Source organism: Peromyscus californicus, unplaced genomic scaffold, assembly GCF_007827085.1.
Source record: "Peromyscus californicus insignis strain IS unplaced genomic scaffold, ASM782708v3 Scaffold_11__1_contigs__length_118956290, whole genome shotgun sequence".
Lineage (NCBI taxonomy): Eukaryota > Metazoa > Chordata > Mammalia > Rodentia > Cricetidae > Peromyscus > Peromyscus californicus.
Genome location: NW_026294402.1, coordinates 81,211,267 through 81,226,986, shown reverse-complemented (window position 1 = coordinate 81,226,986; position 15,720 = coordinate 81,211,267). Strand labels below are relative to the sequence as shown.

General features: G+C 41.2%; 1 protein-coding gene across 1 annotated transcript in view; it reads left to right on the top strand.

The window, feature by feature from the left end:
- The window catches only part of Me1 (malic enzyme 1), a 117,814-nt gene that overhangs the window by 30,185 nt on the left and 71,909 nt on the right, over nucleotides 1–15,720 (top strand). The window contains exon 4 of the mRNA XM_052715891.1: nucleotides 13,783–13,858. Coding sequence (XP_052571851.1) covers nucleotides 13,783–13,858 — 76 coding nt within the window. The remainder of the gene's footprint in view (nucleotides 1–13,782; nucleotides 13,859–15,720) is intronic.

The window sequence follows — 15,720 nt, the reverse complement described above, 5'->3', positions numbered from 1 at the left end:
TCTGAGTTCTTCAGAGAAGCTTTTGGAAATTTCCTTAACTACCAGTTATCAAAAGTTAAAATGATGCATGTGTTAATAAACCTTATTCTGTGAAATACAGTTTTTATCATACGTTGCCTCCCCAAAGTGAGTAATTCTAGTAGGCATTTCATGAGAGTGTCGCTCTACTATGACTTCTTTAATTTTTTACATTTATTTATTGTATGGCGTGTGTGTGTGTGTGTGTGTGTGTGTGTGTGTGTGTGTGTGTGTGTGTGTGTGTGTGTGTTTGGAGCATGCACATGCACACATGTGCCACTGTGTATATGGGCACCAGAGGACAGCACGTATGAGTTGGTTCTCTCCTTTCACACATGGATCTGGGCATGGAACTCAGGTTGTCAGCCTGTAATGAGGACCTTTGCCCACTGCGCCATTTCTCCAGCCCTGTTTCAGGTTCTAACGTTTCTAACTTTTAATGACAGTAATTTGTTATTTAAACCCAGTTTTATGAATTGTGATAGAACCTTATCTATCACTCAGTTCCTGCAGAGGTTCTTACTGTTTCATCCCAGCTCCTCCACTACTTCAGAAACTTTTTGTGGGTCTTAGGTTTATTATTTCCTCTCTCCTTTCCTGTACCAGAAAGTCTGTGAGCCTGCACATTAGGTGCTTTGCTAAGCATTAAGTAAATAAAGATATTTTACATCTAATACAAGAATTTACACATAATACTCTTGAGAACAAGGATGCACACGAGTGCAGGGTGTGTTATGACGGCAGGGAACGGGGGATTCCGTTTTATGGCGTAGCCAGGGCTATGTCTCTGAGACGATATTTGAGTTTATGCATGCAGCATACGGTGATAGTTTGTAAAATACAAAAGCAAACAAGAGGGGCTGAGGCTGAGCAAATTGGATAGTCAGAAGTTCTGGTATGGGGCAGGGTGGCATGGTGAGAAATGAGGCAAAGGCCGGTTGTGGTATACTTTCTTTGTAGTTCTGTCCATTCGAAGCTACTGAGCTATTGGAAAGGGGACGATAGCCTCTGATTTTAGATGATTACTCTGCCTCCCAGATGGACAGAAGGCTGGGGTAGACTAGAAAGACCAGTAAGATTTGCAGAGCTGACTCCCTTTCATCATGGCCTAATCACTTTGAATGGACTTAATCCGCTTAGGCTCTGGAGTAAGGAAATCAGGCAAGACTACAAACTGGCACAGTTGCCAACATTGGCAATTTGTTGACAGTCTTTAGTTCTATTGTAGTGGCCGATAAGTAGGAAAGATGACCCAGATGTATAGCACTAGTGTCTTATACTCCGAGTGCATCACTGCAGGTAAGAGGCTCTGCTGGACTTCAGAAGTTGAGCTTGCCGACTTAGTACAGCTCATTGGGTTTGCAGCTCAAGTCCCTCCCCTTGTGGTCTTGTCCTTTCTGCACCACACACACCATCCTGAGCCAACCCTTTCTCCCCACCCTCCCCACCAAGGGAGAGTCAGCTAGTCCATGTGTTATCCTGACAGTAAATCTTTTTCACTTCATTTCTGTGCACCCTATTTTTAAATTCAAATATTATTAATATGGGTGGAGCACTGTAGCCGTCTTCTGAACCTTCTGCTGCGGGGAGTTTCCCTCCAGCTGTGTTTTTGGCTCACCATCCTGTGGTCATAAGAATGTAAATACTGTAGCCTTATCCTCTGCATCTCACATATTCCTCTCCATGTCCCTTATGAATTAAGTGGCTCAACATTTTATTTCCATGAGCTAAATTTTATGAAGCTGTCCCATGTTCATAAAATATATTTCTTTCTTAATCCATACAACTATGTCTGTGATCCACTCCACCTACTAAAATGTCAGGGCAGTGTTCTGCAGGTTTTTATTCAGGGTCATGGTTTCTATTCTGTACATTCTCTTACTGACTTGTAACCTGAGAACTTCCAAGTCAGCATCTCTATGCCATCCCTTCCTATGATTCCTGCTCACATTTCCAGCTGTTAAGTAGCTCCTCTTACATGGCACACGGTGACCTACAGCTACCCAGCCCAACCCAACACCCCTAAGCTGAGCGACTCAGAGGTCCTACTTGTCCAGTGCGGTATGTCTTCGTGGTCCCCTCAACACCGGAGTCGTCCTATCTTCCCACCCTTTTTCTGTTCTGTATCTTGTCAAGTTTGTCTCTTGCCCGTGGCATCAGTCTCATTATCCCTGTCGCCAGTGTTTTAAATTAGGCCCGTCTCATTTCTTCTCTGACTCACTGCATCTTCATCCTATCAAAGTGAGTAATTTGAGTAGTAATTCCTCAAAAAGGAATATCTACTTGTTATTCCCTAGACTGAAATTACTGAATGACTGACTCTCTATGCCCCATGACAAAAAGCCAAGCACCTTAGTGTGACCTTGAAGGGTTTCTGTCATCTGGACCCCTCGGCCTACCTTTCTATTGTTATTATGATCCCCCACCCCCATTCTCCACACCAAGTTGAGTGCCACCTCACCCTACCCCAAACAACCTGGGGACTTCCCAGTCTGCATAATATGACATGTGGTAACGGAATGTTTTTGTTGTTGTTGTTGCTTGTTTTTTCTTGTCAATCTGTGTGTTGACCTTTCTGTCTTGAGTGGTAGTTCCTCATCCTTCCCCTGTACACTTGAGTGCACTGGGACTCTCATTGCCTTCATTTAGTGGGTAGACCATGAGGAAATATTACCAAATGCTGTGTGCTTTAGACCTGAAAAGGCGTGGCTTGAGACCCTGCTGTGCTTCTTATTAGCTCTGTGGTCTTGGGTTTATTATACCACAGATCCCTGGTCTTCAGTTTCCTCTCCTGTAAAATGAGTGTTGTTACTCCGTTTACATAAAAGAATCCTCGTGAAGCTGCCTTTCCATGGGAGGTGTGTTACAGAACTTAGAAAATTATTTACCTGAAGTTCAGATAAACCTACAGTTCCCAAATATCAAATCTTTTTCTTTCTTTCTTCTTTTTTTTTGTTTTTGTTTTTTTTGAGACAGGGTTTCTCTGTGTAGCTTTGGTGCCTGTCCTGGATCTTGCTCTGTAGACCAGGCTGGCCTCAAACTCACAGAGATCCGCCTGGCTCTGCCTCCCAGTGCTGGGATTAAAGGCGTGCACCACCACCGCCCGGCCAAATCTTATTACTAAACAGAATTTACTTTTCTAAGTATTGAATCTTAGTTTACCACTGTGACAACAGCAGTTATAACTGGAGCATAATTACTTGTGATGATAAAATATAGTTAGTAAAATGTAAGAAAATAGGAGCATCATGAACTATCAGTTAGAATTAAATTATATTTTTAGGACCAGAAGGCTTTTAAAAACTATTCAAATACAAAAAACAAACAAAATGCAACTAAAATCAAACCAAGGCATTTCCATTTGGGTTAATAAAGGCCTGTCTCCATAATTATCATGGATTTCTATCCTGTCTCCATAATGTACATGGATTTCTGTCATGTCTCCGTAATGTACATGGATTTCTATCCTGTCTCCATAATTATCATAGATTTCTGTCCTGTCTCCATAATGTACATGGATTTCTATCCTGTCTCCATAATTATCATGGATTTCTATCATGTCTCCATTATGTATATGGATTTCTATCCTGTCTCCATAATGTACATGGATTTCTATCCTGTCTCCATAATGTACATGGATTTCTATTCTGTCTCCATAATTATCATGGATTTCTATCATGTCTCCATTATGTACATGGATTCTGTCAGTTGTCTAAAACACTAGAAAGGGCAGCGAGACTTACTGACGGAATGGTTTGATCATTTAGTGTTGGCTTTAGATCAACTATCTGAGGAACACAGTCACAAAGCAAAGACCAGCAAAAGGAAAATTTTAAAGAAACACTGTTGGTTTATGTCCTTCTAGAATTTGAAAGGACCCTGAAAACAAAGCTTCAGCTTTGCTCTTGAAGCACTTGCTCTCCGAGGATGCTGTTTGTCTTAGGAATGAGAATGTAAGTGTAGAGTAAACGTAGGCAGCTTATAGCAGGGCACATGACTGATGAAAGTTGCTATATTTGTTTTAGAGATTCCCTGAAGATTTGGAACTTAAAGCCGCCGGCCAGTGTGGTTAGGTTTCATGTGAACATTGGGCAAATCCTAAGAGTAATAAGTAAAGAGCTCTAGCTCAAATGTAATTGAATTCTACTGTGGCCTTCTTATCTGGAGAGCCTTTGGCTTTTTTGCATACAAGTCAGTGGCAATACTGTGATGGAAACCGCCTCACTTCTATCATTGAGTGTCTCTGTGACTTCCTGTCTTGTTCCCAGTTCATAGTTTGTATTGGCCGTCCATAGGACTCACATTCCACAGCCATCAAGTAACTGAAAGATTGTTTTTTTATTTTTGCATTGCCAACAAATGTTAGATAGGATGCATGTACTTTCCTTTGAAAGTGAGAGTTACTTTTTTTTTCTCTATTTCCTTATTACTTACAATTTTTGGAAGGAAACCTAAGCTATCAGCCTCATAGTGGGACTAAGTAATTATGCTATTTTGGTAGATTTGGGGACTCAAACAGGAAGTGAAGGATGGGTGATTACAAGTAGTCGGTGCTTATACGATTGTTTTTTGTGTAGGTGTCTACCATATGTAGCTATTTCTCAGTTGTTTTTTTTCTTGTCTCGTTTTTAGCTACTGCCTGATAGCTGTGGGTATTTTTATTTTTTTTTACCATAGTGTCATACTTGAGAATTTTCAGTATGTGTTTTTTTTTTTTTTTTTTTTTTTGGTTTTTCGAGACAGGGTTTCTCTGTGTAGCTTTGCGCCTTTCCTGGAACTCGCTTTGGAGACCAGACTGGCCTCGAACTCACAGAGATCCGCCTGGCTCTGCCTCCCGAGTGCTGGGATTAAAGGCGTGCGCCACCACCGCCCGGCCAGTATGTGTTTTTAATGGATCTGTTTTTATGTGTATTAGGTGTTTTGTCTGCATGTATGTAAGTGTACTATGTACATACTGTGGAGATCAGAAGAGGAGTATCAGATCTAGAACTGGAGTTACAGACAGTTGTGAGCCACTAGGCGGGTGCTGGGAACTGACCCTCTGCAAGAGCAGCAAGTGCTCTGATCCCCGAAGCCATCTCTCCAGCCCCATATTTCAGTGTGTCTTACTAGATACTGCTAGGGCCTTGGCCACTGCCAGTTGTTCTGGAAAGGAGTTCAGAGGCATCACAGTGTTAGTTACCTAATGGACTGAATGCAAAGTGAGTACTGACTGTTTTTCTTCTGCAGAGTTCAAACACAGACTCTATTGTGTCTTTCCTCTCACCATACAGAGTGTAAGAACAGACGTAGAACCAGCTGGAGAAGACATGGATATGTTAGTTGCTTCCTTAACTGCAGTGTTACAGGAAGGCACAAACACACCTTCCTCAATTTATCCATTCTAACAACTAGCAGGTTTTCCAAATGCAAGCCTGAGTTACTTATATTTTATCTAAGTATTTTTTCTTGATTGATATTTTAAGAATAATGGTTCTGTCTATCCATGCTTATTTAATTCTGTATCAGTAAAGAAGCATTCTGACTGCTAGTCAGTCTGGCTGCAAGATTCTCACTACCACTATAAAAAAAAAAAAAAAAAAAGAAAAGAAAAAAAGAATAATGGTTCTAGCTAGTCCTGGTCTTGTAGGATGTTAGAGCAAGGCAGATTTCCTATTGCCTCCATTACCTATTTCCAAACATCAGTTCTTTTTTTAAATAAGTAGCATCTTGATAATGCTAGTGTTTCCTTTGTTGCTTTGAATTGTTTCCTTTTGTTTCGTTTAAGATGAGGTCTTGCATGTCACCCTGACTGGACTCAAACTCATGGTAATCATCCTACCTCTCAAGTGCTGAGATTAGAGATATGTACCACTGTACGTGGACAAAAGTGATTTTTAAGGAAATGGCTTGTTATTCTATAGGTGCTTTTGTTACTTTTCTATTCCTGTGAAGAGACACCAAGACCAAGGCAGCTGATAAAAGCAAGCATTTAATTGGAGGGTTGCTTACAGTGTAAGAGGGTCAGTCCATCATCACGGTGGGAAACATGGCAACAGGCAGGTAGTCATGGTGCTGGAGTAGTAGCTGAGAGCATATATCTGATCCACAAGTTCTTGGAGGCAGAAGAAGAGACTGGGCCTGGCATAGGCTTTTGAAACCTCAAGGCCTACCTCCAGTAACACACCTTTCCAGCCTCGTCTCCTTTATTCTCTCCATTATTCAATTTCTTTTCTTTTTGTAAGAAACACAAAATTACTGACTTGTAGAGTTTTGTAATCTGGTTGGAAAACATGCTAGGAAGTGAACATTTTTGTGAGAGTATGTTAGGTACTATAGTAGAGAAACAGCGGGTTTCTATGGAATTGCACTGGTATTCTAAACTCAGCTTGAGAATGTGAGTCAGAAAATGTTTGCAAGAGCAGCTGACACTCGCACCTCCTGTGATGAGCGATTGGGAGCTGGTCTGGCAGTCAGGAGGAGCTGGAGGTACTGGAAGGCTGCCCACTTGGATCCTTGAAAAATCACCAAAAGTTGGAAAGTACGCGGTTCTCAGGCTGAATCTGTTGATCAAATGCCAAGAGCAAGGATGGGACCCGAACTGGGAGATAAAGCCAGAGGCGAAGCATCTGAAATAGCAGAAGCTCAGATAAAGTGAGCTGTGAAAGAGAGTCCAAGGGCTAGAGCAAGGCAAGGATTCCCGAGGCCTTATCTGTTCATTAGCGGGAAAGAAGCTTGAGGCATTTGAGGGTGAGCAGGAACAAAGGAGGTTGAGGAAGACTGTGGGTAGCAAGGGGGATGGCATCAGGCTAATGGGACTGGAGGACAGAGACATGGACACTTACTCGTACTATAATGAAATAATAGGCTCAGCTTGAAGGACATTTGTCAGGGCCAGGATAGTAAAGTCCCTGTTTCTGTTTGAACTAGATGCGTGCTGTATGCTAATCTAATGAAATGATAGAGATGTGAGGGACAGAGATGAACAGTGGCTTTTGTGGAGGGTTCGAGAGCCACTAGAGGCACTTGAAGAAGGCAGGTTGAGTTGTGAGACTTTGGTGATAGTAGAGACTAGAAGGTGTAGGTAAAATACATGGTGAGTATTTCTGTGAAACAAAGCTGTGCAGGAGAGAACAAATGGCTTGATAGGAATTTTGAGGTTTTCAGAAAGGGTATGATGGAAAGAGAAATAGAAAGAGTTAAGAATTGATGGCAGAGAGCCATGAGCTCAAGAACAGTCTGAGCAATACAGATAGCGATACCTCATCTTAACATTCTCCACCCTAAGAAATAGACCTAGAAGCCAAATTGAATACTCCCACTAGACACGTCTGGGAACATTTCGGCATTGAATGTATTATATTTGTAACAAGTTCAACCCTACTGAATAAATACTAAACAGTGAGCCCATATGGACAAGAATAAATTGCTAATTGAATAAAGAAACAGCAAATTTATAATCTCAAAGAGTTATTTCACTAAATGCATGTTATTTACCAAAAGAAAAAGGAGTGATTCTGGGGTTAAACAACCCAAATAATTTTATATTGATCTCAGGATAGGACACATGTTATAAGAGCACACTTGTGATGATGGACTGAGTCAGACAAGGAGATCCACACTCAGGCCTGGGACTATCTTCCCCAGGCTCCGAGGAGAAAGCACAGGCCCGCCCAGTGCCTTGTGGTGCTGAGTAGTCGGACACTATCATAGTGAGCAAAAGTATGGTGTGGTAAGGGAGAGAGAAAGAGAGAGACAGAAAGGTTCATGTCCTGTGGACAGAAGCAGATCTGAGGAGGTGAAAGCAGTGAGGAGTGGGCTGGGGTGGGTGGTTTGATTGCCACCCAGGGCCATGCGATGTCTGGGCCTGAGATGCTGTCGGGGCCACGTCTGGGTTCATGGCCCTGATTCGGCTGTGGTCTGTGTTGATAGCCATGGCTCCTGATACCACCTGAAGCTCAGAGAATAGGGCTGTACAGAGTTGGCTGCCCCTCATTGGCTGCAACACTTGGGAGTGCAGGTTGTACATCTCACCTGGGCAACCCAATAGAGCTGACCCTGTTGGGGGTGAAGGAGGGGCATGGGCGAGCAGACCCTGAGGGTGTGAGAATGGGAGAGCTGTTGTGCCCCTCTATTCTGCCATGTAGTGGCATGGGTGAGGAAAAGATGTCCTCTTCTCCTTGCCCCTCATCACATGTGGCAGGTGGGGGACCTGACCCAACGCCTCACCAGCTGCAGCACTCAGGAAAGTGGACCCTGCTCCCCACCTGGGCAGCACAGCACAGCTGACCCTATTGACTGGGGTGCGGGTGAACTGCCCGAAGAACATAAGTGTGGGAGATCTGGCTCTTCCTTATGGTGGCATATCTGCCTTATGGTGGCATGGGCAGCAGAGAGATGCCTTCCCCCACCCTCCTTGCTGCCTGTGGCAGGTAGGGAAGCAGGCCCTGAGGTCATAAGAGTGGGAGAGCCGTCCCTGCCCCTCACCAGCTGCAGTACTCAGGAGAGTGGACTCTGCACCTTGCCTGGGCAACACAGTAGAGCTGGCCCTGATGGTGCAGGTGTGGGAGATCCAACCCTGAGGGTGTGAAAGCAGCAGAACCAGCCCCGCCCCTTGCTCACTGCTGCAAGGGGTGAACTAGTCAGGGTAATGCTGGAGAGCTCACCTTGGAGGATGGAGGAGAACAGGTCGACTGACCATACCTACAACCACCCAGGCCCAGAACCAGGGTTATGAGTTGGCCCATCCTAACATCTACCACATCTGTGATCTGTTGGAGCATGTAAAGGGGCCACTCTTGCAGACCCAAAGCTGCAGGATCTCCAGGACATGGGGCAATAACAGTATATCCAAGAGGAGTTCCAGTGAGGGCCCGTCATTGATAGTGTAGCAGAGACCAGAGGCCTTAAACCAGACTAATGAGTCTTTGTAATGAACATTTGCAAGTAAAGATACATGGATAAAAGGGTTTACTTCATGACTCATTGTGTCACACTACAGCTTCCATGATGAGAGTTTTCCTTTTTTTTTTCTATTTCCTTTTTTTCTTTTTTTCCTCTTAAATTTTATTTTATTTTATTTGGGTTTGGGGAAGGTTTCAAAGGCAGAGGGCAGATATGAAGGGATGGGGAAACGAATGGGATGGAGATGCATGATGTGAAAGACCCAAAGAATAAAATAAAAAGAGAGTTTAAAAAAACACACTTTTGTAGGGTTGCAGAGATGGGTTAGCAGTTAAAAGTGAGTACTACTCTTCCTGAGGACCCAAGTTTGGTTCATTACCCACTCAGGAGGCTCACAGCTGCTTGGAATTCCAGCTCCAGGGGGATCCAGCACCTCTGGCCTCCATGGGCACCACACTCACATGTACATATTTACCCTCAGACATGCACATGCACGTAATTAAAAACTCACTTGGAACTTGGAAAGATTAAGACTAGGAAAGTTAAGCAAAGACTAAGGAAGGGCCCAGGTGGAGGAGACCAAAGAGACACAAATGTTATACTGAATTTTGAAGGGGGCTCTTTTCATTATTGGGATAGTTAGTGAAATGATGATGTCTGAAGACCAAGTGGCAGTAATGAATCAGTACTGATTTTCTAAGTATGGTTTTGAAGAATGTTTTCTTTGTTGGAAACACATTAACTAATTGGTAGTGATGAAGCATTATTTTGGTGTGGTTCAGGAAAAAAATGATTCTTTGTAGTATACTTTAAATTCTTGAAACATTTACTGTGAGATAGGATTGTATTGGTCATACCTTCTCAACGTTTTCCTCTTGATGTCATCTTTTTTAAAAGGTGGTTTTGAGACAGGGTCTCATGTTGTGGCTTTCGCTATGTAGCCCAGGCTCCCCTTGAACTCATGACAAGCTGTATGTCTGGTTGTAGGTGTGTGTCACCATGCCCAGTTTTCCTTTGAATTTTCTTTAGCTTCAGTTGTGTTGGCTAGCCTGCCTATAAGACCACTGTATTATGAGGACTCCTCTTAATCAGCCCAGTCTTTTCCTGTGTGCTGCTAATTTTTAATACTTTTGCCTTGCCCTTCTCTTCTTTGTCATTTAATCATTTCTTCTAGTACTTTCAACTCTAGACTTTTGGCTTTGTATCTTTATCCTGTTGTATCTCTTGATTTTTGCAGGCCTACATTTTATCCATACTTAGCTTTCTTAAGTATGGATGATCCTCAATGATATAGCCCTGCTAAATCCATTTTAAGTTTAAAGTGATAAGTGAAAAAATGCATTCATGGCATTGAGGATGTGGCTCAGTGGTAGAATGCTTACCAGCACATACGAGGCCCTTGGGCCCATCTCCAGCATTCAGAAAGAGAAAGATGCATTTAGTGAACCTAACCTTTGGGCATCCTCGCTTAGCCTCATAGCGCACAGTAGCATATTGCTTGTGAAACTGTGGCTGACTGGAGCGATGGCTGTACAGCTGCCCAGCTCATCAGAGAGTTGTTCCATCATATGTCACTAGTCCAGGAATCAGTCAAAGGTCCAGTTCAGAGTGGGGTTCATAATGAGCGTGTACTGCCTCCCCAAACCTGTAACAAACCATTGCATGTCTAGACGGTCTGTACTGCTTTCTCCATCAATCGAGGAGGGCCTGTTGTATGACTCAACTTTGGTTAACTCTCAAGTCTTACTAGTGTATGTTCACATTTTGTGGAAAGTGGAGTATAACTTTATTATTTCTAGAAATAACAAATGCAAGAATATATTATAATAGAAAATTGCAGAATTGTTGCCTCCTCCATTGGCTCAGGAACAGGCATATAAACTTGTTTCCAAAAGAAAATGTAAATCTTGTTAAAATAGAAAGTTGCGTGTTATGAAGTGAATTCCAGTTTGATGTGCAGTTTCTCGGGGATATCAGCCAACAACATGGAGAATATTATCTTGTCTTCCAAATGTGTTGAGAGTAGAATATGTAGTGTTAGAGGTTATGGAAAATGATCTTCTTTTTAAAATTGCTTCAGTTCTGACATGAACTAGTTACCGGACTCTGAGTATCTTCAGTTGGCCTGTTTAGCTTTGAACAGAACTCAGTGATTTTTAACAGACTGGTCAGTAAGAATAGAGATAGCAAGAGTTTAAGGCTGGGATGTAGCTCAGGCATAGGGAGTTAGCATAGCATGCATAAGGCTCTGGTTTAATTCCCAGAAAAAGTTTCCCATTTCAATTGTATTCATTTTAAAATGTAGATAAATGTATTTCTTAACTAAACTTTCATTATATAACTTCTCTCTCTCCCTCTTTCCCTCTCTCTTTTCTCTCCCCCCATTCCCGTAGGATTAATGTTTCATATTCAGATTGTATGCCAGGCAGTATGAGTTACTGATGTGCAGAAATCCTTTTGGGTATCTCAGATTTCTAATCATGGGAACATTCCAGGAAGGATTACAAATAACTCCTAAAATGCTTGGCTTTGGTGGGACATTACAGACCTTTGGCTTACTGAGCTCCTTCCTAGAGGATGCATTTTTGCTGTGAATGAATCTCTACATAGTGCAATAGATCATGGGAAGCCAAATGGCTCTTGCATAGTAGTTGAACCCAGATCTGTGCATAATAAATCTTAATATTTAATTGGTGTTAATTTTAATATCATTCTTTGTTCTTTGTTTTAAATGATTCTGTTTCAGGAGAATATTATTATTTGAAAATCTTGGCCAGCAAACAGTCTCCAAAGAAATATAATTTAATGGTATATTGCCAAGAACATCTTATACAATTTAATACAAATTTCTTACTTAGGCCCAAATAGCTCATTTTATTTTCCCAGTTCTTTATTGATACCCTTTCTGTTGATTGCATTAGGTCAATCAGATCTAAAAATGCATGTAGCTTATTAGGAGCTTCTTACCATTTAGGGACACAGCAACTTCACATGTGACAGTAAGAAAACCAGGAAAGGATATAATTTGGTATAAACTTAATTTTTTTATTCTTTGAAAATTTCATGCACAAGTATAGTATATTTTAATTAGTATTTTTAGCCAACCATGTTATAATTTTTGGTTACTTAATAAATCAGTCTAATATATGTCTGGATTTATTTTATGATTTCTGTGATTAAAAAAAAATTGGTTATAGGGTGTGGGGAAATAACTCTGTTAGTAAAATGTTAGCTGTGTAAGCACTAGGGCCTGAGTTTGAACCTTAGTACCCACATAGGCCAGACATGGTGGCCTGTGCCTGTGACCCTAGTAGTGCTGGGGTATCCATTATTTGGGCCAGCCAAACTACTCTGTTTTGTAGGCTGGTAAGAGAGCCTGTCTTAAAAAAAAAAGTGACTAGTATGTAAGGCAAGGTACCTGAGGTTGTCTTCTGGCTTCCACACGCACACCTAAATATGTGTTTACCTTTACCTGCATGTCCATGTACACATATGCACCCACATGTATGCACATGTGCGCGCGCACGCACACACACACACACACACACACACACACACACACACAAAACCTTTATAAATTAATTCAAAAGTAAACAATACCATAAAAGCCAAGAGGACAGTTGCATTTGGGGGGAAATGTGTGTGTGTGTGTGTGTGTGTGTGTGTGTGTGTGTGTGTGTGTGTGTGAAAACAGATGACTTCTAGATAGCTGACAAGATTCTCATTGTATAAATAGATGTTATGTAGGACGATGTTTCCTTGGTCATTAAGTTGTACTTGTGTATGGTTCTCTGTTTTGAGTTATAATAATTCTAAAGCAAAAAAATTTAAATGATGACAAAGCATCCCCCCCATGTTAGTATTTTAATGTGTGAAGCTTGTGTGAAGCTACTTGTTAAACTTTCACAGGAAATTCAGTGAGGTGGATGTTTTTAAGGCTCCAGTTGGGTTGAAAGAGCAGAGGTACAAACAGCAATGGGATGGTCAGGTGAGCACCACAGGGACAAGTGTGCAGCTTCATCACTTCAGCCTCTGGTGCATCTTCTCATCCTCACGTCGTGGGGAGAAGCGAGTGGAGCACACTGTCCTTTTGTCATTTCACCAGACTCTTCCATGTTCTATGTTTAGTTAAAGACTAACTGGGTTTGTGAGTGGTACAGAAACTTCTAAGTTCTCTTTTTCTGTTTTAATTATATGTTTGTCCGTGTGTCTGTGTCTGAGAATGTGCACATGAATACAGGTGCTTTCAGAGGCCAGAAGAGGGCATAATATCCCTTGGAACTGGAGTTACAGGCAGTTGTGAGTTGTCTGACATGGGTGCTAGGAACTGAATGTGGGTCCCCTGCATGAATAGTACATGCTCTAACTACTGAGCCATCTCTTCATACTAAAATGTTTTTTATTAGTGTGTTATATGTATATTTTTGTTTGGGTATGTGCATGCTTATATGTGTGCACATGTCTGCACGTACTTCCTAGGTCCAAAGGTCAGTTTTGGTAATCTTCCTTAATTACTCTTTATTTTACCCTTTAAGAAGAGTCTTTCATTGAGTCTAAAGCTCACCGATTTGGCTAGGGTGACTGGCCAATGAGCTTCAAGGATCCATCTGTTTCTACCCCCCTGCCCTGGTCCCCCAGTGCCATGTCCAGTTTTGTACTATGTTGGAGATCAAGCCCAGGGCTTCATGTGTGACGAACAGGCACTCCGCCAATCGAGCTACATCCCCAGCCTCCTACTTACAGGATTTCTGCCATTATTTCAGGAAATGCTTTCTCAGTAATGTAATAAAAATGGAGGTATAGTGATAGATTTAAGTTTTTACTAATGTTCATGGTCATTTCATAGTTTTGAAGTAAATTAAAACTTTTTTTTCATTCCAGAGGCCTCTTTATTAGTATCCATGACAAAGGGCATATTGCTTCAGTTCTTAATGCATGGCCAGAAGATGTTGTCAAGGTAAGTTATCTGTGACTGCACTGAGGAAGTTTGCTCTCTTTTTTGTCCCATGACATATGTCATAGTCACGTTCTCATTGCTGTGAGCATCATTGTCAGTGACTATCACCAACTAATACTCTGATTTTTCTGTAGTATTTAATTTTATTATAAAGCTATTAAGATACTGTTTTCCTGACATTTCTAATTTCTTAGTGTTTTATTCTTTATAAAGTCATTATATGTATATAAACATATACATATACATGTGTTGAACATGTAGGGCATATTATTTTTTTAAGCAAACTCCTTTATTGTATTTTTTGTGTTTAATGATCTACCAAGTTCAAGGTAGGCAGAAGAAATCTATTAAATCAATCCTTTTATCCTTATGACCTTAAGAAGCTGTGAGTTAATTAAATTTAAAGTAATAATAATTTTTGAGGGTGTATATGCATGTGCATGTGTGTGTGTGTGTGTGTGTGTGTGTGTGTGTGTGTGAGAGAGAGAGAGAGAGAGAGAGAGAGAGAGATGTAAGTGTGGGTACATTCATTCCACAACCTTGGTTATGGGATCTGAACTCTGGTCAGGCTTCTGTGGCCCGTGCTTACCAGCAGAGTCATTTCCCTGGTTTGATATTTACTATGACCAGAAATTTGGAGAGGATTTTAAGAATTAACAAGGTGGTTCAGAAAATAGTTCTGGAGTGGAGTTCTAATCGGTGCTTTGTCATTCCTACCAGCCAGTCCGTAGACCATCGCCCTGCTTCCTGCTCTCCATCAGCACCAGCTGATCTCTGCGGTTGACTTTGTTAATAGTCTACCTTTATCCCTGGACCCTCAAAGCCCTGGGTCCCTTTAAAAGCTTAGGATAGTGTTTGGCACAGGACACTAAAAAAGTCAGTGCTTGATTGGGATAGCATACTGAAGAGTAAGATATGGTCTCTACTGTGTGGTTGAACACATGTAAGAGAGGCAGTTTATTAGATAAAATGTAAAGTGCATGGTAGTATAGATGCTCTTTCTCAAGATATTTTATCACAGATTTTTTTTTTTGCCTTGTTAGGACTCTTTAATGTTGAAATATTTCCAGTAAGGCGTAAACTAAGCTAAGATATAAATATCTCAAAATTTAAAAAAATTTTCAATATATGATTATAATTATAATTTTGTAGATATATGCCTTCATAAATAGGTAATGATACTAGATGGGAGAGGAGCCTAAGGAATAAAAGTTAAGTATATCAACAGCAAAATGCTTTAAAAAAACATTTAAATCTTCATATTTAAAACATACTTCATTTAACATAGATGTGCTATCAAGTAAATGACAGTGTATACTATTTAAAACCTCCTTTTCAAAAAATTGAAACTGTTGAAAATTATACGGTTTCAGTGCTTTTAATGACCTGGGAAGCATTACTCAGATTATAGATAATTTATATGATAAAATTATTATATTTATAGAGTACCCCTGAAGCTAGAGTTTTCTTGCCTGGCCCACAGTCAGGAAAAATTTCTGTCACCCGCCAGTCCCACAGCAACTCAGACCCAACCAAGTAAACACAGAGACTTATATTGCTTACAAACTGTATGGCCGTGGCAGACTTCTTGCTAACTGGTCTTATATCTTAAATTAATCCATTTCTATAAATCTATACCTTGCCACGTGGCTCGTGGCTTACCGGCATCTTCACATGCTGCTTGTCATGGCGGTGGCTGGCAGTGTTTCTCTCCACCTTCCTTTTCTCTCCATTCTTCTCTCTGTTAGTCCCCCCTATACTTCCTGCCTGGCTACTGGCCAATCAGTGTTTTATTTATTGACCAATCAGAGCAACACATTTGACATAAGACCATTCCACAGCATACCCCACTAAAACATTTC